A 23,786-nucleotide genomic window follows, 5' to 3' on the forward strand; every position below is an offset into this window, starting at 1 on the left:
GACCCCAGCCCATCTCGCCAGGCCCCAAAACAGCAGCATCACAAAGCCCCACGGTGACAAGATCAATGATCCCCCATCATCGCTACGTGATGGAACCGATCAAAGGAGCCCAGAGAGATTGACTTGAAGTGGAAGCAGTGAGATGGGTGAGGAGTAGATGCGTTTTTTAAGCTCCTCACGGCACAACTATTATCTTAATTCAACCACCTTTTTGAACTACTAACACTCTTTTATCGCAAAAGAAGTTATCCTGTGTCACTCTCTACATACATTGTTACCGAGAACCGGGAAGAAAGCATGTCCTGGAGCACACGGGGCGCTAAGAGATCGGCCATAGTTAACGTTAGCTGCAGCAGCCCTAGAAAAAATGGTTTGTCTTCGCTGGTGGACCATGGTTTGGAGGAAGAAGACAAGCTCCCTCTGATGTGGCAAAAAATGTCAAACAAGCTTCTGCAGTCCATCAATGAGAGGTTTGACAAGTTTGAGCAGAGTTTTCAGAACTTGTTGGTGGCCCAACAAGCGTTAGCCGACAGGCTATCCACCACTGATAGCCAAGCTACAGACCACGAGCTACGCGTTAGCGCAATGGAGCGTTCAGTTGTCGATCTACAGTCTGAGAATAAGAAAGTACGAGCTAAGCTCTCGGATCTTGAGGGACGATCCAGACTCAAAAACATAATCGTTGGGATTCCTGAAGGTGAGGAGAAAGGAAGGCCCACTAAGTTTGTGTCAGAACTCATCCCGAAGCTGCTCGGAGGCGACAAATTTGAGAAACCGGTCATCATCGACAGGGTGCACCGCACTCAGCAGCCCAGACCCCCGGAGGGCACCAGACCCCGCACCATAATCGCCCAGGTGCACTTTGCACAGGATAAAGAAAAGATTCTGCGACTGGGGAGGCAGACCACAATGGATCTCGCGGGCCACCGCATCTTAATCTTTCCCGACTACACTGCCGATATTATGGAGCAACGACGGGGCTTCCGCGAGGTGCAGCAGCTGCTGAGGGAAAAGGTAATTCGCCACACGCTCAGGTTCCCGGCTAAGCTCCACGTCCACCACCAGGGACAAGTGAAGTTGTTTAATAACCCTGAGGAAGCTAAGACTTTCATTACTCAAAACCTTTAGTAGTGGGACTTTATTGTCCCACGATAAAAGTTTTTCATGTGATAAGATCTGATTAGACCGTTAGGTAGGTGGTTTCTGTGTAAAATGTTCGATTACTAGTTGGGCCCAAGGTAAGCTGTTAAAGGGAGGTGTTTTCACACTGTTTGCCCGGCAGCCCCGGATATGGTGGAGGGTAACCCTGCTTCGTTTGGGGAAGCACTGGGTGGGGTTTGTTTTGTGGACAGTTTCCACTTATTTGTTAGCATATTTTTTTTCTGTTAACTGTAGGTGTTTTTTTTTCTCTCACTCCAAAACGCCGGACAGCAACTATAATGTATCCATAACTTTCTTGATGCATAAAACTGACAGTACATAATAAAATGTTAGTACTACATATCATACATTTGTTAATGGTTTATTGCCATCTTCGTTTACCGTGATGGTTTGTTGAACAGTTTTTCTTTTACTTTTATCTTTTGGCGACCACGTTAATGAGACTGAGCCATTTCCTGAGTCAGCAGAGTATTGTTGAGATCAAAAGAACAAGCGACTAGCTGAGAATATCTTGATGGTCAATGGTCACCGTCGGAGCTCCACGAGGAAGAGAGAGATAAAGTCATATAAATCTGTTAATCTTAAAACCTGTCTCACTTTCCAGTTCACTATCACGAATATCTTACTTTATTGTGTCTGCTTTGATTATCAATGCATTCTCATTATTGGTGCGATGTTTTCCAGTACTGTAACCTAAAACTGCTTTCTTAACTTCAGTTTAACGTAGGTATGGAAGGTCAAATATATGTTGCACACACAAAAAATCTGTTTTAAATAAAACATCTTCCTTTCAATAATTAGTTATTCAATTTGTTATTGCAATTAATCATTATTGTGGCAGTTAAACTATGTATGTTTATCACAGGTGTCCCTCTGACTGAACAATATTTTTGTTATCGACACTGCTCTAAGGTCATTCTGGCTGATTATTGATATGATAATAAGTCATTTGCTGATTGATGTAAATCACACGTTGCCTCTCACTGAGTAAATTATTGTCTATATGCAGCTTTGTTGGATTTTATCTGAACATGTTCTAATTAACGCCACTTTTATTGGCCCAGTGTGTGAAAGGGTGGAACACCCTTCTTCCATCTTCACACTAGAATATAAAAGGTCGCATGGTGCTGCTGCTGTTTGGATCTTTCATCTGGTCCCAAGGTGAGCTGATGAAGGGAATCTTTCACTTTTACTTGCAGCTATGGATGTGCCAGCAGTATTGTGTGAATTAACCGATTCTCTTTTTATAGTCAACTCTTGAAGTGAGAAATACAACTAAAATGGCAAGGCTCTCTGTTCTAGCAGGTATTTTACTACTATATTAATTTTATTACTGCTAAATAGCTTCATAGTTCCATGTATTAAAGAAAACGTGTTTTTGCTTCCGTCCAGGTTTTTGCCTGTTGTTATTCCACCTGGGTGAGTGATAGATATTACATTTTGAATGTTATTATTATTTTTAACTTCAACAAAATCCATTTCAATTGTCTGTTAATTCAACACAGGATCTGCAAAAAGAATGGAGTGCTACTTCACCAACTGGTCCCAGTACAGACCTGGTGAGGGCAAGTTTCTGCCACAGAACGTAGATCCCTTCCTGTGCACCAGCCTTATCTATGCCTTTTCCATCATCAACCCTAACAATGAGCTGGTTACATACGAGTGGAATGATGATGTCCTCTACAAGTCTTTCAATGAACTAAAGACCAAGTAAGTGGGGATTTTAAGGTAGCTTCATCAGAGGTCAAGTCAAACTAAGCAACAATATGATGTATACAAACATTTAAAATAAAAGATTTTTTATGCCTCATATTGATTCATTTCACTTACTACAGCAGACAGCTACTCAAAATGCGATGAAGCAAAGCTGTTGAAGATGTTTTTTGCATTTGAGCTGCTACATTGAGTCAAGCCAACATATTTCATCCATGCTGTGCAATGAAGCGGTCATATAAACATGATGTCAAAACTGGTCAAAAACATTTGAGTTGAAATTGGTTTCTTTGATGCCTAAAGATGAATAAAAATAATTGATTAAAAATCCATGTTGAAATCATCAATCTTTATGCACGAAAGGGCTAAAGATCATTTCTTAAGCAGGAAGTTTGAACAATACTTCTGTGTTCAGGAATCCTCATCTGAAAACTCTGTTGGCTGTTGGTGGATGGAACTTTGGCTCCACACAGTAAGTACCTGAGATGTTGGCATGTCTATCGCAGCTTCCACCTAGTGGAATGTCTTTGAGCAAGACACTTAAACTCCACTCTGTGAATGGCTGTAAATTCAGCTCTGGTGTTTGAGTAAACTGGTAAATATTAAGTTGTGGAAAAACCCTTTATGGTCAGTAGCACGTAAATACATTCCATCCCTGTGCATGATGAATATCAAACTTGTATCCTTTAGCAAAGGGTCATTAAAACTCTTCACATAAAAGGCCTCTGGTGATACATACTGGTATAATAAATGTTTCTTCTAGGTTCACCAAGATGGTTTCTACTCCAGCTAACCGTCAAACTTTCATTCAGTCAACAATCAAATTTCTGAGGACTCATGGATTTGATGGACTGGATCTGGATTGGGAGTATCCTGGTGCTCGGGGAAGTCCTCCAGAAGACAAGAAGAGGTTCACGCTACTCTGCAGGGTTGGCTAACTAAACTACTGTTGATCTTCTATTCACCAGTCACAGCTCTGATGGTGTGCGCCACGCTGTTGTGACGTTAATTCTTGTATTGTCGTTGCTAACCACTGCAGGAACTTGTTCAAGCCTATGCAGCTGAGGCCAAGTCCACTGGCAAACCTCAGCTCATGCTGACCGCTGCGGTGTCTGCTGGTAAAGGAACCATTGATGGTGGATATGAGATTGCTGAAATTGCCAAGTAAGAATGATGATATGAGTAGTTAATCAGAGGAGTTGAGTAAATACTTTTGTAAACTCAAACAATGACGGTTTTTCCTTTTAAATATTATCCAGGGAATTAGATTTTATTAATGTGATGACCTATGATTTCCATGGAACTTGGGAGCAGTTCACTGGCCACAACAGTCCTCTGTTCCGTGGATCTGAGGACTTTGGTGACCTCATCTACTTCAATGTTGTGAGTCCTAATGAAAATCTAATGTTTGGTGTTTATTAATTTAGTACTTGTTTTGAAAGTTTGTAGAAGTGTTAATTCCACCTCCCCACTCCCCCCAACCACACTGCTTACAACAGCAGTTCAGGAGGTAGAGCGGGGTTGCCCAGTAATCGGAAGATTGCAGGTTTGATCCCGGCTCTGATCAGAGAGTGCTGCTGTTGTGTCCTTGGGCAAGACACTTATCCTGCCTTGCCGGCCAAAGGGACCAGTGGCGCTAGTGCATCCCAGGGCAGCTGTGGCTACATCGTAGCTCATCCCCACCATCGTGTGAATGTGTGTGTGTGACTGGGTGAATGACTGATTGTGTTGTGAAGCACTTTGGGGGGTTGTAGAACACTAGGAACGCAAATACAGGCTATTCACCATTTTACCACTGAATGTATTTTATAGGACTATGCCATGAAGTACTGGAGAGATAATGGCACCCCTCTGGAGAAGCTGAGGATGGGATTTCCTGCCTATGGTCGTACCTTCCGTTTGACATCATCAAATACAGGTGTTGGAGCTCCAGCTAGTGGTCCTGCATCAGCTGGACCATTCACACGTGAAGCTGGCTTCTGGGCCTACTATGAGGTAAAAAGCTACCATATGTGATTTCTACTAGAAACTCTTTTTGCATGTGATGAATTGCATAAACATTAAGGAGTTACGATTAATTCTAAAGTGCATTACCACATTTTTCTTTTATGTAGGTCTGCACATTCCTGCAAGGCACCACCATTAATTGGATCGACGATCAAAAGGTTCCCTATGCATTTAAAAACAGTGAATGGGTAGGATTTGACAACAAGGAAAGCTACGAAATAAAGGTAAGCAGGGCTTACAGAGGCTCAAGTCTTATTATAAACATTGTAACTTATTTAAAACACTATCATTACAACATTTTTCTGGGAATTTTGTATAACAGGTACGATACTTGCAAGAGCAGAAGTACGGCGGTGCCTTTGTGTGGGCGCTTGATTTAGATGACTTTGCAGGAAAGTTTTGCAGTCAAGGTAGTCACCCTCTGCTTGCTCATCTGCACAAACTTCTTAATATTGGTAAGTCTAAAGTGTATTGTGCCTTTTATATGTTTATTTACTTGAGTAACCAGATTCAGTGTGTTTACATGCAGCCAGTAACCCTTTTAAAACCCGAATATTTGCAATAACCCGGTTCCGCACGGCCTTGTAAACACCGCCAAAAACCCGGATATGCTCAAAACCGGGTTTTTAAAAACCCGGTTACTACACCTGGGGTAACCCTTTTCTAACCCGGTTTGGTTGTGTAAACACATACCAGGATATCCCCATCAAAGCGTGTGTTCTGCACATGCTCTGTTCGCAAGGAATCTTGGTCTTCTGAGTAGCGAGACGTCTTGTATGCGCCAGAACACCGGAAGTAAACAACAAGTTGGGAGCAACATGGCGAGTCGCGGCACAGCACCACACTTTTGGCGTGACGAGGAAACTAAAGCGCAAACAAACGCGGTCGCTATCTCTTCCGAACTGGGAAACATGATGTTGTTTTCACGGATACCGGAACAAGAAGAACCGGAAATGTCGCATATTGCGTCTGGACGTAGTCCACACGTCCTGACGCTACCCCAACGTCCGCATTTACATCGGATTATGCAAGTTAGAGGTAACTCTTTCTATTTATGCTTGTAAACGGGTTATTCTGATCAACTCAGAAACCCGAATCCCGACCTTAACCCGATCATAACCCGGATATTGGCTGCATGTAAACGTACTCTTTGTAGCAGGGCTGACAAATTTCTGATGTCTACTCTGTCACACAAATCACAGCTTCACTCTGGCTTATTAACACATAAAATACCACAGTGTGCTAACTTGTGTATTCAGTAGTTATTTTAAAAGCCATGTGACCAGCTACAAGTAACTGGTTCATTTTATTGCCCTGCAACAATTCAGAGCTTCCACCACTGCCCCCAACCACCACCCCCAAACCTGGCGCAAGCACCACTTCTCCAACTACCACCACCACCACCACTACTCATGCTCCAGGACCTGGCTTCTGCAACGGCAAACCTGATGGTCTGTATGCCAACCCAGATGACAGAACCAGCTTCTACATGTGTGCAGGAGGCGTCACTCATATCAGGCACTGTGGAAATGGATCTGTCTTTGATGACAGCTGCAAGTGCTGTGTCTGGCCCTGAGCTATCAGTGATAACATTCTTTTTAATCTGACAACATTAAAAGACTGTAACAATCGTTTTGCTGTGTATGAAGTCATCCATCTAAATAAATCAAAATTTATTAAATTACGATTTATTTTCCTTTATCTAAAAACAGTGTGGCTTAAATGTCCATCGAACACTAAAGTGATTGAATGTAGAACAGAAACTGTTTGGGTCTCAGTAAACAAACAAAAGTATCACTACTCTTCTCTGTGTGGCTGTATGTTTATTGGGGAGGCACTGTGGGGGAAATTGTGTATTACACAACATTTTGTCAGTAAGTTGTGTTTTCTGACGGTCACAGGGCACCAATAGCTCAGATAATAGAGTGAATTGTCCAGTAACTGGAAGATTCAATTACGGTTGCCAACCAACACCTTGCCTTCTGGTGGTGGCTGGAGGGACCGGTGGCACCAGTGTTTTTTTTTTTTTTTAATATAGCGCTAAATCACGACAAGAGTCGTCTCAAGGCACTTCACATAATAAACATTCCAATTCACAGTTCATTAAGCCAATCAGAAATAATGTTTCCTATGTAAGGAACCCAGCAAATTGCATCAAGTCACTGACTAGTATCAGTGACTTTACAGCAATCCTCACACTAAGCAAGCATGCAGCGACAGTGGAGAGGAAAACTCCCTTTTAACAGGAAGAAACCTCCAGAGAATCCTGGCTCAGTATAAGCAGCCATCCTCCACGACTCACTGGGGATCGAGAAGACAGAGCACACACACACACACACACACACACACACACACACACACACACACACACACACACACACACACACACACACACACACACACACACACACACACACACACACACACAAGTAATGTGTCTATAGTTATATTGTGATGTCTTAGTAAATATTCTATTTGGTGAGATAAACTTTATTGTATTTATCCTAGTGGATCTATAATTAAACGGATAAACTAGTATTAGCACATCAAAAGTCAATGAAAACAAAAAGTTATTATCAGGAGAGAGAGAATGTATTAGTGGTTAGCAGCAGTGTGCTAGTCGATGGCCCCCTCCATGAGGCCACCACAGCTCAGCAGAACATCATTGTAGCTTCTTCTGGGGAGAAAAACACTTACAGAGAAAATAAAGTTAACAGCTGAAATTGCACAAAATAGTACAGTTTTACTTTACCGACTGTACACTCCACCTCCCTCTACTCCCCCACTTGTCCAGATTTAGGCTAACATCAGATTTTAATTATAGGCCTTATCAAATAAAAATGTTTTAAGCCTATTCTTAAAAGTAGACAAAGTGTCTGCCTCACGGACTAAAGCTGGGAGCTGGTTCCACAGGAGAGGAGCCTGATAACTAAAAGATCTGCCTCCCATCCTAAGTTTAGATATTCTTGGAACCACCAGCAGACCTGCAGTCTGAGAGCGAAGTGCTCGGTTAGGAACGTATGGAACAATCAGATCACTGATGTATGATGGACCTTGATTATTAAGAGCTTTATATGTGAGAAGAAGGATCTTAAAATCTATTCTGAATTTAACAGGCAGCCAATGTAGGGAAGCTAAGACAGGAGAGATATGATCTCTCTTTTTAATTCTCATCAGAACTCTAGCTGCAGCATTTTGGACAAGCTGAAGACTTTTAACTACATTCTGTGGACTTCCTGAGAGTAATGGATTACAGTAATCCAGTCTTGATGTACTAAATGCATGAACTAGTTTTTCAGCATCACTCCTGGAAAGGATGCTTCTAATCTTAGCAATATTCCGAAGGTGGGAAAAGGAAATCCTACAAACCTGTTTAACCTGGGATTTGAATGACATGTCCTGGTCAAAGATAACACCAAGGTTCCTTACTTTGTTCTTGGAGACTAATTTAATGCCATTCAGGTCAGGTGATTGACTAAGCAATTTCCTTTTCTGGATTTCTGGTCCAAAGATGAGAACTTCCGTCTTGTCTTGTCAGAAAGTATCCAAAAGAATAACTACTCAGGCCACTTTTGTTTAATAATGGAGACACCACAGACTTCTTTGCTTTCTTTTGTCCTGCTTATGTGCTCATGACTTCACAGACCACCCATGTGCTCAATCACACTTGCATTCCTAAGGCAGTGTGGAATGAATGCGACCAGGCTGGGGCGGGCACAGTGGGGCCAATACTATAGTGTAAGTGGCATAAGAAGGCGTTTGCATTTGTTTGGTAGACCCAACCCCACATGTTAGATACTATTCTTTTCAGAATTTCATTGGCTATTTGATGAGTGACTCACCAACAAACTGCTTTGTGATGGGGTTGAGCTACAGTAGAGGGTATTATGGTTAAAAAAAAACGAGTCAGAGACTGGCATCTTTCATTAGACAGAAACAATCAGCATCAACACGTAGACAGCCTTCAGACTGAGAAAATGAAAATGCATTTCTACTGATGCATTTTAATTTTCAGATTTGACATTTCAAATTAAATTTTGTTACACATTTGCTGGAGTGTTATTTGAAAATGAAATCCAAAATGCCTTTTTTCTTTATTATTTTCATTAAGTCACAGAAGAAGCAATGATGAAGAAAATCAAAAAGCAGTTTTGAGAAATGCTTTTTCACTTTAATTGTGAGTCACAATAAGTAACTGTAAAGTGAAAATGAAAACTAATTTCTGCTAATGCAGTTTAATTTTTAAATATGACATTTCAAATTGAATTTTGTTACATTTTTGCTGGAGAGTTGTTTGAAAATTAAATCTTAAATGTTTTATTCTTTATAATTTTCATTAAGTCACAGAATAAGACAAGATGCAGAAGAAAACTAAAAGTCAGTTTGGATGATTGCTTATTCGTTTTATTTATGAGTGAAATTTGGCAGTGCTAATATGAAAATAGAAAATAATTTCTGCTACTGCATAATAATTAGCTTTCTGTTACACTTACGCTTCCATACAACGCAACTTGTGGCGGAATTAAAAACAAACTCCGGTCTGCTAGGTGGCGCTAAGCTGTTTCACCCACCAACGGAAAAGAAAAGGAAGCGGTGCGTTTCAGGAAGTGAACGTGTGTATGGAGGGTTATCTGTTGCTTTCAGCCACCGCTTGCAATTGTTACCCAATGAAAGTGACAGGCTTTTTGTTTCGCTGGGACGTTTGTTACCTTAAGTTAGCGTGAAGCCGCAGTCACGCCTGTTTCTGTTTTAGTTAACGCGTAGCATCGACCAAATTGGTGTCTTCAGGATCCGTCGTGTCGCTTCTTCAGTTTTCCAAACATGTACACTTTATTTTCTGGATTATACAAGTACGTGTTCCAAAAAGATGAGTACTGCATCTTGATCCTGGGTCTGGATAACGCTGGAAAGACGGTATGTTTACCTTCGTGTGTCATTGTACTGCTTTAGATCAGTTGTTAATCACTGGAAACGATAGTTTTACTTGATTGGAGGGGAACACTATGTGGACAAAGCCAACGGCAGGCTGGCAGTGTGTTTGTTCTGATGATAATAGTAACTAGAAGTTTCCTGAGGACGTTTTGAAAGGATTCTGCCATCTGGCGCAAGACGGTGGCAACATGGGGATAGTCCAGGTGCCAGGTAGCCATAGCTCACCTCGACGCGAGTCATTGGTCATATATAAACTCATACAGTATATCACTACCTAATTGGTGTAAACACAGAAGCAGGCCCCTCGGCGTTAGCTAAAGCCTGCCTCCACTCGCGGATTCACTGTGAACCCGCACTCGATTCAGTGTTGCCATTGTTTTTGACTGAAAGTACCTTTTTTTAAACAAACCTTTATTAACAAAAATAGAATATACAATGTGACAATGAGGTTACAAGCTCACAGTTGACAACGAATAAGAAAAGTGAGATGTGAACAAAAAAAGAAAACAAAGTGCGTGGGGGACATAAAATAGGTGGGTGTACAGAAAAATACCGATTACAGTAGCATATATCTAGAGAGCACATCAACACAGAAATAGTAATAAATCAGGATCAGATTATCTTAAAGCGGGTACATATTGCAGTAGTCTTTACAGCCTTCTGGTTTTGTGAGAACCGGATAGAGTCCATATAATGCTGGACCTCCACTAAGAAACAGTTAAAGTTGGGTTTGCTTTTAAGAAATTTATATTTATGGATATGAAATTTGGCCAAAAGAAATTAATTAAAAATTAATGTGGTGTTATTTCACTTTCTGCTCACTCAATTCGTTGTCCTTTACCTTTGATTGTGGACACTTTTGCCAGTGATGAAGCTGCCACGCTCAAAGCCTCGAACAGAAAACATGCATCGGTCCACGTTTTCCACCCCCGATCGCCTCGAACTCTGAAAGTATTTGTTTTTTTATGTATCGTGTTATCATTTGACTACATATGACGAAAGTCGATATGTGGAACAGTCTACAGTACACTGAACGAATATAGAACATTTAACAGTAGTATGACAATATGCATTGTACCTCGAGGGCCATCCATGTTTTCCAACACCATCCAAGAAGAAAGAAAAAGCAGTTGAGGCTTTGTTGTCTGCGGCAGCATTGAGATACATGATCTGTAACAAGGATGGCAGAGGCAGAATAGTTTATTTTAATTCAATAGCTGTTTAAATTATCATTCAACAGAACTCATACTTTTCTTGAGAAGCCGTCAATCCCACCAAATATCACAATGTTATATCTGCAAACACGGGACAAATAAAAATTAAATCTGTCTTGTTATTAGGTTTGAAAATGCTGAATCACTTGGATCAAGAATCTATTGTTTGTTTCTATGTTAAGAGAGAAAACTCCTGAAGAAAACAGAAAATGAAACACACTCACCTGATTAATTTGTGGTTGGTATCCATGTGAACCAAGGACAATGGTGCAGGAACACAGTAACTTCTACGAGCTACAAATCCAAGTTGTATCATCCTAGTTCCAGCTCCATCTACCCGGTGCATCACAGCCTGAACCCTATGCCACTGCACATGGTGTCCTCTGGCGAACAGCTCACCTGTCATCAGCCTAAACCCAGCATGGGGCATTCTATTTTTTATGGACCTCACAAGAACATCAAGTTCATCATCAGACATTTTGGAATAGCACCCACGAACAGACAGGCCATGCTCTTTCATCCGCCTGTTAAGTGTTCTTCTTGAAACACCATACAATTGGGCCAAATGTTCTAAAGGAAGTGCAGTGGAAAGTAGATGTTTAAGATCATCAGACTGTATTTCAAGACGAGGGCGTCCCAGATTTCCCACAGCAACAGAAACAATGTCCAATGCATTAGTTGAGTCTCCTCCCGATGATTGAACAGGCAAGTTGATCAAGTCCCAGAGACCGTTCAAAAGTTCTGGTGGGATAGAGATGATGGGATGCCATTGACGCCAAAGAATACTCTTGCTGAGTAACATCCAAAAGGTAATCCAAATCGAGAGATTCCTTTCTGAGAACCAAGCTAAATCTTGTCTGAATCCTCTGTAGGAGCTCCTGCAGGCACAAACATTGCAAAGTAAACAAAATAAACACTAATACACTGCTTACTGATCCTGGCAAAACAATTCCCAATATGTTTCAGATGTTTCCATATTCAAAACACAACACAAATTAATGGTCAGTTATCAAGCTTCAGCAAAGTCAATAAATGAGCTGGCGTGCGATTTTGCCAAACAAATAAGAGAAAGTCCACGGAGTGGCACAGCATTGCTGAAGCCGTCAGTGCTTTGGGGGGCTTGTTCTGTGTGCGCATGAAGCGGTACAAGCGACAATGCTGCTGGAATTCATAATTTTATCCTTCTCAGCAGCAGCATTGCAGGTGCTCTCCATGTCAAAAATGTGCGTCAGTCAGGTCCTTAGTCAACTTAAAGTTGTGCACATTTTTGTGCTACGTTTTCTTTTATAAATCCCAAAGTTTGTGTGGAAAGTTGCTTACGCAGTTTTCCGTTTAGTGCGTAAGCAAGCTGGTGCTTATGTGACATCTGTTACTAGGTAAAAGTTTTAAATGTAGATTAAGTGTCTTCCCATAATATCTTATGTTGATTTTGTCTGAGTTATTCCATTAAAAATCTGCCGTTTGACACAAAATGATGCAAGTTGAAAGTCCATTCACCACCACCCCTGCCACAGTTCAGAAAGTTTGATTTAGATTGTGATAAAAAAATAAAATAAACAAAAGATTAACTCTCACCTGTGATTGCATGTTAGCAGAGTCCTGCTAACAACACTCTGTTGCCAGAGTTAAAACACAGGTTAGCTCCAGTAGCTACCAGCTCTCTGACATTGCACTGATTCCTATGGCTAATCAGCAAGATTATTAATGGAGGCTGCATATGCAGGGGTGGGGGGTGGGTGATATGCGCTGGTTTAGTTAAGCTACTGTTCCTCGCTTAGCCTGGCGGGTGACCAAGCAAAGCCCTGCTAAAGCATTCGGGTACTGGCTAGCACTTTGGCTAGGTAGCTAACGATCTAACGTCTGGTTAATGCCTAACTTACAAAGTATGACTTGGCTTTACTTAAGGGTTTTAACTCAGGGTTTCTAAGAAAATATCAAATAAACGATCAATACTCACTTTGATCCACAGTACACAGGAGAAATATAAACGTGCGTGGTGCTAATACTAGTGAGGAAAAAGTAAAGTCGCGGGGCAGCGTCACTTCCGGTTCCAGGTCACAAACTGTCATTCAGGAAAACACTGCCCAATGGGAGAGCACTTCTCTTAAGTCCCACCCATCCAAGAGGGTTGGGTCAGAATTTCAATCAAAACCTCAGGCAGCGCAAAGGAGAAAGCTGAGAAGTGAAACTGCAAATCTGGTAGCGAGAGCAAAACTCTGAGCAGTGAGAATGAAACAAAGGAAAATGAAAAGAAAATACATGGTCAAACATAAAAAATACAAATACTTTTATTACTCATTTTAATAAGTTGATTCATGTAGTAAGTTTCACTTTTGAAATGATTTTTTTTTTTGCAATTTTTTTTTCGCACATTCTTAATTTTTGCTTCTAAGGGTTTTTCTTGAAACTATTGGCACGAATCAATCTAGTCCCATACAACTTTCCCGGCGGGGTCACCCATAAAGACCAGTGTTTCCCCTAGGATTTTTCCAGCGGGGGGGGGGGGGGGGGGGGGGGGATGACACGTCTCTAAACAAAGTAAAATTTTCTAGTGCAGAGTGGAGACAGCCCATAGAAGCACTGATTTGATCTCATTTCAGAGAAAAATAGAACAGGTCAGATGCACCTAATAAATAAAATTACTAACAAACTCAGGAATCTGTTTCTTTGCTTCACTGTTCTGGTGCTGAAAACATCACTAATGCGGAACAAAGGAGATACACAGATGAATGCACCTCTTATTTATCATTTGGAGACTACATTTACTGTAGCTGGCAGAGGCAGACATTTTTTCTATTGACACACGGAATTCAATTCAATTGAAGTTTATTTATAAAGCGCCAAATCACGACAAGAGTCATCTCAAGGCACTTCACATAATAAACATTCCAATTCACAGTTCATTAAGCCAATCAGAAATAATGTTTCCTATATAAGGAACCCAGCAAATTGCATCAAGTCACTGACTAGTGTCAGTGACTATACAGCAATCCTCATACCAAGCAAGCATAAAGCGACAGTGGAGAGGAAATCTCCCTTTTAACAGGAAGAAACCTCCAGAGAATCCCGGCTCAGTACAAGCAGCCATCCTCCACGACTCACTGGGGATGGAGAAGACAGAGCAGACACACACACACACGCACACACACACACACACACACACACACACACACACACACACACACACACACACACACACACACACACACACACACACACACACACACACACACACACACACACACACACTAATGTGTCTATAGTTCTATTGTGATGTCTTAGTAAATATTCTATTTGGTGAGATAAACTTTATTGTATTTATCCTAGTGGATCTCTAATTAAATGGGTAAACTAGCAGTAACACGTCCAATGTCAAGGAAAGCAAAAAGTTATTATCAGGAGAGGGAGAATGTTTAAGTGGTTAGCAGCAGTGTGCTAGACAATGCCCCCCTCCATGAGGCCACCACAGCTCAGCAGAACATCGTTGTAGCTTCTTCTGGGGAGAAAAACACTTAGAGAGAAAATAAAGTTAACAGCTGAAATTGCAGAAAATAATACAGTTAAAGAGCAGATTGTAGAAGAAAGCAGTAGAGTGTGGAAAGTGGTCAGTGTGTCCTCCAGCAGTCTAAGCCTATAGCAGCATAACTACAGAGAAAACTCTGGATAATCTATCCTATTTAGATGGAGGCATGTTGGAGTCAGGGCAAGGGAGAGCCGTCTTTACCGACTGTACACTCCACCTCCCTGTAATCCCCCACTTGTCCTGATTTAGGCTAACATCAGATTTTACCCATAGGCCCTATCAAATAAAAATGTTTTAAGCCTATTCTTAAATGTAGACAAAGTGTCTGCCTCACGGACTAAAGCTGGGAGCTGGTTCCACAGGAGAGGAGCCTGATAACTAAAAGATCTGCCTCCCATCCTAATTTTAGATATTCTGGGAACCACCAGTAGACCTGCAGTCTGAGAGCGAAGTGCTTGGTTAGGAACGTATGGAACAATCAGATCACTGATGTATGATGGAGCTTGATTATTAAGAGCTTTATATGTGAGAAGAAGGATCTTAAAATCTATTCTGAATTTAACAGGTAGCCAATGTAGGGAAGCTAAGACAGGAGAGATATGATCTCTCTTTTTAATTCTCATCAGAACTCTAGCTGCAGCATTTTGGACAAGCTGAAGACTTTTAACTACATTATGTGGACTTCCTGAGAGTAATGGATTACAGTAATCCAGTCTTGATGTAATAAATGTATGAACTAGTTTTTCAGCATCATTCCTGGAAAGGATGCTTCTAATCTTAGCAATATTCCGAAGGTGGAAAAAGGAAATCCTACAAACCTGTTTAACGTGGGATTTGAATGACATGTCCTGGTCAAATACAACACCAAGGTTCCTTACTTTGTTCTCGGAGACTAATTTAATGCCATTCAAGTCAGGTGATTGACTAAGCAATTTCCTTTTCTGGATTTCTGGTCCAAAGATGAGAACTTCCGTCTTGTCTTGATTTAAAAGCAAAAAGTTTAGAGTCATCCAATGTTTTATGTCCTCAAGACAAGCCTGTAATCTACCCAACCGATTAGGTTCATCAGGGTTAATGGATAAATATAACTGAGTATCGTCAGCATAACAGTGGAAGTTCATCCCATGCTGTCTAATGATTTTACCAATTCGGAGCATATATATAGTAAAAAGAATTGGTCCAAGCACTGAACCCTGTGGTACTCCACAAGTAACCCTGGAGTATGAAGACGATTTGTCATGTACATTTACAAAATGAAATCTGTCAGACAGGTAGGATTTAAACCAGCCTAACGCTGTTCCTTTGATCCCTACAACATGTTCAAGTCTTTCTAAAAGAACATTGTGATCAACTGTGTCAAAGGCAGCACTGAGATCTAACAAGACTAGAACAGACACACGATTCTTATCTGAGGCCATGAGAATATCATTTGTAACTCTCACTAATGCAGTTTCAGTGCTGTGATACTCTCTAAAACCAGACTGAAATTCCTCAAACAGAGCATTAGTGTTTAGATGCTCACATACTTGGATGACCACTATTTCCTCCAGGACTTTGGATAGAAATGGAAGGTTAGATATTGGTCTATAATTCATTGGGTCGTCTGGATCCAGAGAAGGCTTCTTAAGTGAAGGTTTCATTACAGCAACCTTAAAATCTTGTGGTACATACCCATTTACTTTTTTCTTTCTTTTTTACCGTGTCCTGTCTGGCTGTGAAGCAAGCAGAATTGATGTCTGAATGCTGGTGACAAGCCTTACAGATTTACTCTCAGGTGGATCATCAAAGCGTCTGCTTTTAATGTCACGCCTGATACTTAAAACTTTATTGTTATTGTTGTTGAATGCTTTGTAATTCCAACCAGACACGGAGACAGAGGTGAAAGAGAAAGGAAAAGAAAAGGTGGGGAGAGGGCAGGTTCCACAAAAATAAACAATAATGAACAAGAGTCTGCTTCTAGACCTGCAGAAAAAAAGACAAAAAAAAAACAAAGGGACACAAAAAAAGGGACACAACAACAATACAACAAGATCTACCTATCACTGCGTCAACTTGATGAAAAGAAAAAAGGATATATATATAATCAACATTGCTTAACTGAAGAATCACGATAATAAATCACAACGCATTAAGTGCCCACCATAGTCTTAAGACCTGTGTTTAACGTGCCCAAGCCCATACTTTTGAGAGCACCATGTGAGCACCTGTGTGTGTACACGCGCTTGTTTATGTAAGGTTTTTCTATAGGAGCGTCCAACAGAGAGTGTGAGGGACCACAGATCCGCCCCCCAAAGATGCGCAGGAGACGGGGGGAGCTCCAAGTCCCAGAGATCCAGGCGCTGCCCCAGAACGCAGGAACCCCAAGGAGACTGCAACCAGGAAGGCCCCCGCCCCCCTCGAGAGGCACAGAGGATCGCCCCGGGGGGCCACAACCAGCAGCCGGCAGAGTCCCTGGAGATATCAGCGGCAAGCCCACAGGCCCGCCCGCAGCCTCCCACCCCCTAGCCGGCCGAGGCCGGGACCCAGCGACACGGGACCCAGGGGCGACCACCCCCCGCCGGGGACCCAGCAGAGCCCAGGGACCCAGACCCCACCAGGCAGCCACCGGGATCTAACAGGCAGATGCCAAAATCTTAAACCCCCAGACCCGGTTGCCACGAACACTGAGGCAGACCAAGGCACAAGCCCCCACACCAGGTGTGGCAGGGGGAGGGGGGGGCAGAGATCTATATCATCAAGAGAAGTTCCAGGAGAGGGGAGGACCCAAAGGCCCCACCTGACATATACAGTCATACACAAACACAGTCACACGCTCCCTCCCTCATGCTCACACATGCACATACAACCCAAGACTTACAAAAATGCACGCCGGACACCCACTCATGCTCCCCATACACACCCTATTCACTCTGGTCCCGGTACTGCTGCACATTGGGTACAACCATCACCGGTAACCAGAGTTTGACCCTTTCTGCTGGGGTGCTGATGAGCAGGCTCCCCCGCCCAACGCTGAGCACAGCAACCCACCACCCCAGACCCCAACCAGACGGCCAGATCTCCCTCCTAGCCTCCAGCCCCAGGAAGCATAGCAACAACAGAGGTGGCTAAGACCCCTAGTCTCCCTCCGCCTGCTCCAATATAGTGTTGTGTGATCATGAGGTGTATTCCATGGCTGTGGTGAGTGGGCAGTGCGGGCATCATCCAGCATATGCCAGCTGATGCCACTGCACCACCCCACTTACACCTTCAGCCATCTGTGTCTAAGTGCGGTTTAAAATTGGAAGTGGGCACCGGCACTCGGGAGGAGGCTTAAATATCCCCCTGCCAAATGCCGTTGAATGTGCTCACTCCCAAGGCCCTAAGTGTGTGTTTGTGTGGAATGTCTTCAGTGGAAGTGTATAAAGTGCAAATAAAATTGGGGGGCAGGTTTCCACAGGAATGCGGAAATGGGGTCCATACCCGCACTCCCTGACTTGCCCACCCCCCAAGGTCCTATGTGTATGTTTGTATGATGATGTGAGGGAGCAGGAGGAGAGAAATATGCGGGGATGGGGAGGAATGGCTGGTTGGGCTTAGCCCTCCAGGGAGCCAGCTCCCCTACTGGCCCCAATAGGCACCTCTGTTGTCAAACAGCCACCCAGGGCATGGAGACCCCAGCCCATCCTGCCAGGGCCCAAAGCAGCAGCATTACAGAGCCTCACGGAGTCCGAGGGCACCAACCCAGCCCCACCCCAGCAGAATATCTATGCCCACCCCTGCATTTGCACAACTTCCAGAATATATAAGACATGGGACATCCAGGTAAGGTTGGGTCCTCCCCCTCCTGGACCTCCCCCTCCCCTGTGATGGAACGGCAGAGGAGCCAAGGTCTACCTGAGGCCCCCGAACCCGGGCCAGGCACTGCTGGGTGTCCCTACCTTCTTCCCGGCAGCATACATGTCAGGACCCGACCCCCAAGGCCCCGCCCAGATCCCCACACGGGGCCGGCCACCCCCAAACCCCGAGCCCCCAGGCCACCACCCAGACCTGCCCAGGGGCATTGCAGCCGCCAGGCAGTCACCCATGGCCGCCGCCAAGACCCCCAAGGGGCCCCACTCACAACCGCCAGCAGTCCACCCCCCGAGGCAACCCAAGCACCTCCAGAGGGGGGCAACGGCCCCCCAGTCCCAGACACCCCCAGTGAACCCACCTCCAGGGAACATCTGGATACTCCAAACTCAGACCCCACACCCCCCCACCCACACCATCCCGCAGGACAACATCAACGGCCCCCCACCCTCGCTATGTGATGGAACCGATCAAAGGAGCCCAGAGAGATTCATCTGAAGTGGAAGCAGAGGCTGTATCAAGTGCAATATGATCTAACAAAAGATTTCTATCCTGGTTAATGCAGAGACTTTCTCTATTTTTCCAATTCATTACATACCCATTTACTAAGGATAGATTGATTATATCTAGAATGGGGGCAGTAACCAAAGGAAATGCATCTTTAAATAATTTGGTTGGGATTGGATCCAAAATGCAAGTTGAAGGTTTAGATGAAGCTAATATTTTTGATAACTCTGAAAGCTCAACTGGATCAAAACGGTTCAAGCACAGATGAGGTTCTACAGTCACCTCTGAAGCTACCTCACTTACTGAGGAAGAAGAAATCGCATTAGGGACAGGGTATCCGCGGGTCCTTAAAAAGTCTTAAAAAGTCTTAAATTTACTTTTCCAAATTTAAGGCCTTGAAAATCCTTAAAAATGACAAATAATCCTTAAATACAGTTTCCAAAGGTCTTAAATGACCAAAGACCCAATAAACTAGATTAGTTTATTTCTATGACTTTTTCGTGAATTTCTAGTTAGTGTTCAGCATTTTTTGTGTATGATGTTGGCGTAAGCGGAACCGTACACATTCAGTTGGTTGTGAAAGGGGGCTATTTTTAGATGAGCACATTAGCTGGTTAGCTAGTGGATTTTTAGATGAGCACATTAGCTGGTTAGCTAGTGGGAGCTTGCGCCATGGAGAAGTGCAAGTTCGATGGTAAATGGATGGCTAATCCCACGTTCGCGACATGGTTAGGACCGATTCCAGGCAATAGCTGGAAATTATAGCTTAAATTAAATAATTTAAAAACAGCTTAAATTTGGTCAAATTGGCCTTAAAAAAGGTCTTAAAAAGTCTTAACTTTGGCTCCCTCAAGCCTGCAGATACCATGTAGGGAGGATGCTAAAGATTTTGTTTCTAATAGAATTAATTTTACTTGTAAAAAATCCCATGAAGTCATTGCTGCTGAGGGCTAAGGGAATAGATGGCTCAGAGCTATGATTCTGTGTAAGTTTAGCAACTGTACTGAAAAGACTCATTTATAGAATCATTTTAAATTTTAATAGGGGAAGACTGCAGGAGGGAGTGGTAAAATACAGGGGTTCCCCAGCAAAAACAAGAAACTTTACGCGTCTGATGAAACCCACCGGTTTTCCATCAGGCAGTCACGGGGCAGCTCCAACGACCCAGTGGCTGTGTTGGGTCAATGTTATCAAGCTCAGTCCGGCTCGGCCGTGAACGAGCCGAGGCGACGTCGTGCTGTGCTTAAGAAGAGGTGTTATTTTCCCGCTTCAGAAGAAGCGTCCAACGTGTTTTTACCCTTTCTCAGAGACATGTCACGTCGCTAAGCTGTTAGCGCCGTGCGCTAACACGTCATTAGTGCAGCGTAGCCTGCTGGAGGTTTTAAGGGTTCAGATGAAACACCCGACCTCTCACGATGCTCACACATCGATCTTAAGTTGTCGCTGTTGCGCTCACGCCGTAATACAGTATTAGATGCGGTTAAAGTCAGACATGAAAAAATAAATAAATTTTACATGAATAAGTGATGCTTAGCCTGGTGGGGGGAGGAGAACCTGTGAAGATCGTCAACACTCGTTTATCTTAATGCTATTGAAACATGTAAACCACAAAGCATTATATCCACTGCTACCTTTCTAATTTTAAACTCAGTAACTTATGCTGTAACTTCACCTTGCCCTGCTTGCTCCTCCTTGCTGCCTGCCGGCTGTGATCACAAGCGACAACATAGTAGTTCCCGCTGCTTCTTCGGGAAACGGCGCAAAAAAGAACAACTTGGGATCTTGTAGGCATGGCGGTGGGACTGTAGCCGTGGCGGCCCGCCAGGGCTACGCCTATGTAAGAGAAACCCTGAAGACAGTGGGAGGGTTAAAAAAAAAGGAAATAAAACTTACAGAATTACAGTTAAATTGCATTTTTAACAGATATTTAAAGAGCAAGTCACCCCAAATCAACTTCTTTTGGCTGATAAACTATATAAATGAGTGTCTGATCCTGCTGTAGACACTTGTAGTCAATAATTTGGCACTTTAGTCCATCTTAGTTAAAATTTAAATATGCTGCCAAAAACAGTCAGTGTTTCGCCATCATCAGTTAAAAACTCTGCACCGCATTTGAATTTAAATCTGCCGTCGCTATTGGGTAAAAGGTACCCTATGACGCCCATTGGTACCATATGGACCATATGATGTCTCAATGTTGTGTGTGTGTGTGTGTGTGTGTGTGTGTGTGTGTGTGTGTGTGTGTGTGTGTGTGTGTGTGCATTTGTTAGCAGCTCCACTCTCAGTCTGCCAGGCAACAGCATTTGTTGCATTTTTTTCAAACAGGAAGTGGGAGTGGAGTAAGACTCTGGTTGGGGGTGACTTGCTCTTTAAAACATCAACATCTGATGTGGAATTTCAAAAATAACAGCCCTTAGAAAGTGGTTATAAATCATTTATTCCTCTACTTTGAAAAAAATAAATGTAATCCCCTGTTATGCCAGCATCTGGTGTGGACAGATGAGTACTAGAACACCTCTACAACAAAAATAAATATATATATGTTTCATCCAAATCTTATGTGGAATTTCAAAGTAAAACCTCTTTGAAAATGGTCATGAATCATTCATTCCTCTACTAAAATTTAAAAACAATCCCCTTGTTATGTGAGCATCTGGTGTGGACAGATGAGTACTAGAACTGGGGATGTCCCAATACATTTTCAGGGTTTTTCCTGCGTTCAAATTTGTGTGGTGGCCGCCTCCAGCTAATTTTGTGCCACCTCAGCCTGATTTCACTCTGCCCCCAGCTATATGGATGTTATTTTAACTGCAGTTGCAGCATTGCGCTACTACAGGGTTGCTGTATCCGCAGCGATGCACCAAAAAGCGCTAAAACCGCTCAGAACTCGGCACCTTCTCGCCCCTCTGCAGTTTGAAGCTCTTTTGCACGGGGCTGGGCTGGAGACAATTGTCCCACAGCTAAAACCTGCTGGCTCTCCATGAGTACGTTTACATGCAGCCAATATCCGGGTTATGTTCGGGTTAAGGTCGGGATTCGGGTTTCTGAGTTGATCAGAATAACCCGTTTACAAGCATAAATAGAAAGAGTTACCTCTTACTTGCATAACCCGATTTAAATGTGGACGTTGGGGTAGCGTCAGGATGTGTGGACAATATGCGTCATTTCCGGTTCTTCTTGTTCCGGTATCCGTGAAAACAACAACATTTTACCCAGTTTGGAAGAGATAGCGACCGCGCTTGTTTGCGCTTTAGTTTCCTCGTCACTCCAAAAGTGTGGAGCTGTGCCGCGACTCGCCATTTTGCCCCCAACTTGTTGTTTACTTCCGGTGTTCTGGCGCATACAAGACGTCTCGCTACTCAAAAGACCAAGATTCCTTGCGAACAGAGCATGCGCAGAACACACGCTTTGATGGGGATATCCCGGTATGCGTTTACACGACCAAACCGGGTTAGAAAAGGGTTACCCCAGGTGTAGTAACTGGGTTTTTAAAAACCCGGTTATGAGCATATCCGGGTCTGGCGGTGTTCACATGGACCTGCGGAACCGGGTTATTGTGAATATTCGGGTTTTAAAAGGGTTACTGGCTGCATGTAAACACACTGCATGTGATGTTTTGCCAGCTTGGTTTTTTAAGATGAGCTAATCTTTTTTTTTTCTCTTGCCCCCCCCCCCCCCCCCCCCGTTTTAACCATAATCAATGGTAGTTTAACTTCAGGCACATTACCGGGGGGTTTAAACATGCGGTTGTATGGCCACAGTTAAAGAAACCAGGGAGTGACCCTGAAATCAGTTCCAACTATAGGCCACATTCAAAATGAGCCCTTTTGTGCTAAAGTACTCGAGTGGGTTGTGTATTTGCAGCTTCAGTCTTTCCTCTTTCTGTCTGCAGACCTTTCTGGAACAAACCAAGACCAAGTTCAGCAAGAACTACAAGGGGATGAGTCTGTCAAAGATCACAACAACAGTCGGCCTGAACAGTGAGTTCTTGTTTCAGTGCAACATTACATAGTGCAAAGGTCATTTACAATCAGTCACTCATGGGTAACTCCTGCAATTTCATTACACAAGCACGACTTATTAGCATAATATGAATACATAGGGTCTTGTAGTGACTGTCCAGTCCTCCCCTTAGTCACACTTGGGTGCAGATCGAGGCAATGACTCACTTCTACACTATTGTCCAGAAGAAAGGTGCACTTGGATTTGTATTCCCAGTTATTGAAGATGCCAATGATAAGTAAAGTGCACAGTTCAGCATGGCGTTTTCTTATTGAGAGTTTATGCAAATGGTAAAAACCTTATGACCTCTGGTCACCCAAAGAAATCAAGTGCACTACCTGGTTTTACACTTATAGAGACTCGACAGTGGGTTAGGGTTAGGAAACAAACGTAAGACAAATTATAATCTAACCCAGAACCACACTGGCTCTTACAGGTCTGATTTGGAAAAAACACCAGGGGGCTGATTTATAAAGTGGCTTAAACAGGGTCTGAAAACTGCATAAGTGACTTTCCTTGCAATTGTGATTCCTAATGAAAAAATCAACCGACAAATTTGGTAATTTTAACCCTTTGATGCATGAATTATGAAATCTTCAACCATGATTTTTTAAACAATTTTTTTCATGCGTCTTTAGGTGTGAATGAAACAAATTTTAACAAATATTTTTTGTAAAATTTTATAATTTACAAATAATTTATTACATGTCCACTTCAGTGGACAGCGTGCATTCTGAGCATGAAATATGTTGGCTTGGCTTTCTGAAGTCCAAATGGAGGGGCTCAAATGCAATAAAGTCTTCAACAGCTGTGCTTAACAGCAAAAACTAATAAATAACCATTTTGAGTACCTGTCCACTGTAGTGACCATTATGCATCAAAGGGTTAAGCTAACTTTG

General features: G+C 42.9%; 2 protein-coding genes across 3 annotated transcripts in view; both read left to right on the top strand.

The window, feature by feature from the left end:
* The first annotated feature begins 2,297 nt into the window (after positions 1–2,297).
* Positions 2,298–6,681, top strand: LOC107373584 (acidic mammalian chitinase). The gene is made up of 12 exons (XM_015941713.3): positions 2,298–2,322; positions 2,412–2,466; positions 2,554–2,580; positions 2,667–2,871; positions 3,290–3,346; positions 3,638–3,803; positions 3,914–4,038; positions 4,134–4,257; positions 4,687–4,869; positions 4,989–5,105; positions 5,204–5,336; positions 6,210–6,681. The coding sequence occupies exons 2-12, from the start codon at positions 2,442–2,444 to the stop codon at positions 6,455–6,457; spliced, it is 1,410 nt and encodes a 469-aa protein (XP_015797199.1). The 5' UTR covers positions 2,298–2,322; positions 2,412–2,441; the 3' UTR covers positions 6,458–6,681.
* Positions 6,682–9,441: 2,760 nt separating this feature from the next.
* Positions 9,442–23,786, top strand: part of arfrp1 (ADP-ribosylation factor related protein 1) — a 39,333-nt gene continuing 24,988 nt past the window's right edge. Inside the window, exons 1-2 of one of the 2 annotated variants that reach the window (XM_054737206.2) lie at positions 9,442–9,795; positions 22,778–22,865. In XM_054737206.2, coding sequence (XP_054593181.2) covers positions 9,703–9,795; positions 22,778–22,865 — 181 coding nt within the window. In that variant the 5' untranslated portion in view covers positions 9,442–9,702. The remainder of the gene's footprint in view (positions 9,796–22,777; positions 22,866–23,786) is intronic. The other variant, XM_054737204.2, reaches the window with a different exon arrangement.

The sequence above is a fragment of the Nothobranchius furzeri genome, chromosome 3 (genome assembly GCF_043380555.1).
Source record: "Nothobranchius furzeri strain GRZ-AD chromosome 3, NfurGRZ-RIMD1, whole genome shotgun sequence".
NCBI lineage: Eukaryota > Metazoa > Chordata > Actinopteri > Cyprinodontiformes > Nothobranchiidae > Nothobranchius > Nothobranchius furzeri.

What these genes read in the sequence shown, in the direction of transcription:
- LOC107373584 (XM_015941713.3), top strand. Translation starts at nt 2,442, where the DNA reads ATGGCAAGGCTCTCTGTTCTAGCAG. An exon ending in TTCAATGAACTAAAGACCAA is followed by an intron (nt 2,872 to 3,289) that starts GTAAGTGGGGAT and finishes TTCTGTGTTCAG; the next exon opens with GAATCCTCATCTGAAAACTC. An exon ending in GGTTCACGCTACTCTGCAGG is followed by an intron (nt 3,804 to 3,913) that starts GTTGGCTAACTA and finishes TAACCACTGCAG; the next exon opens with GAACTTGTTCAAGCCTATGC.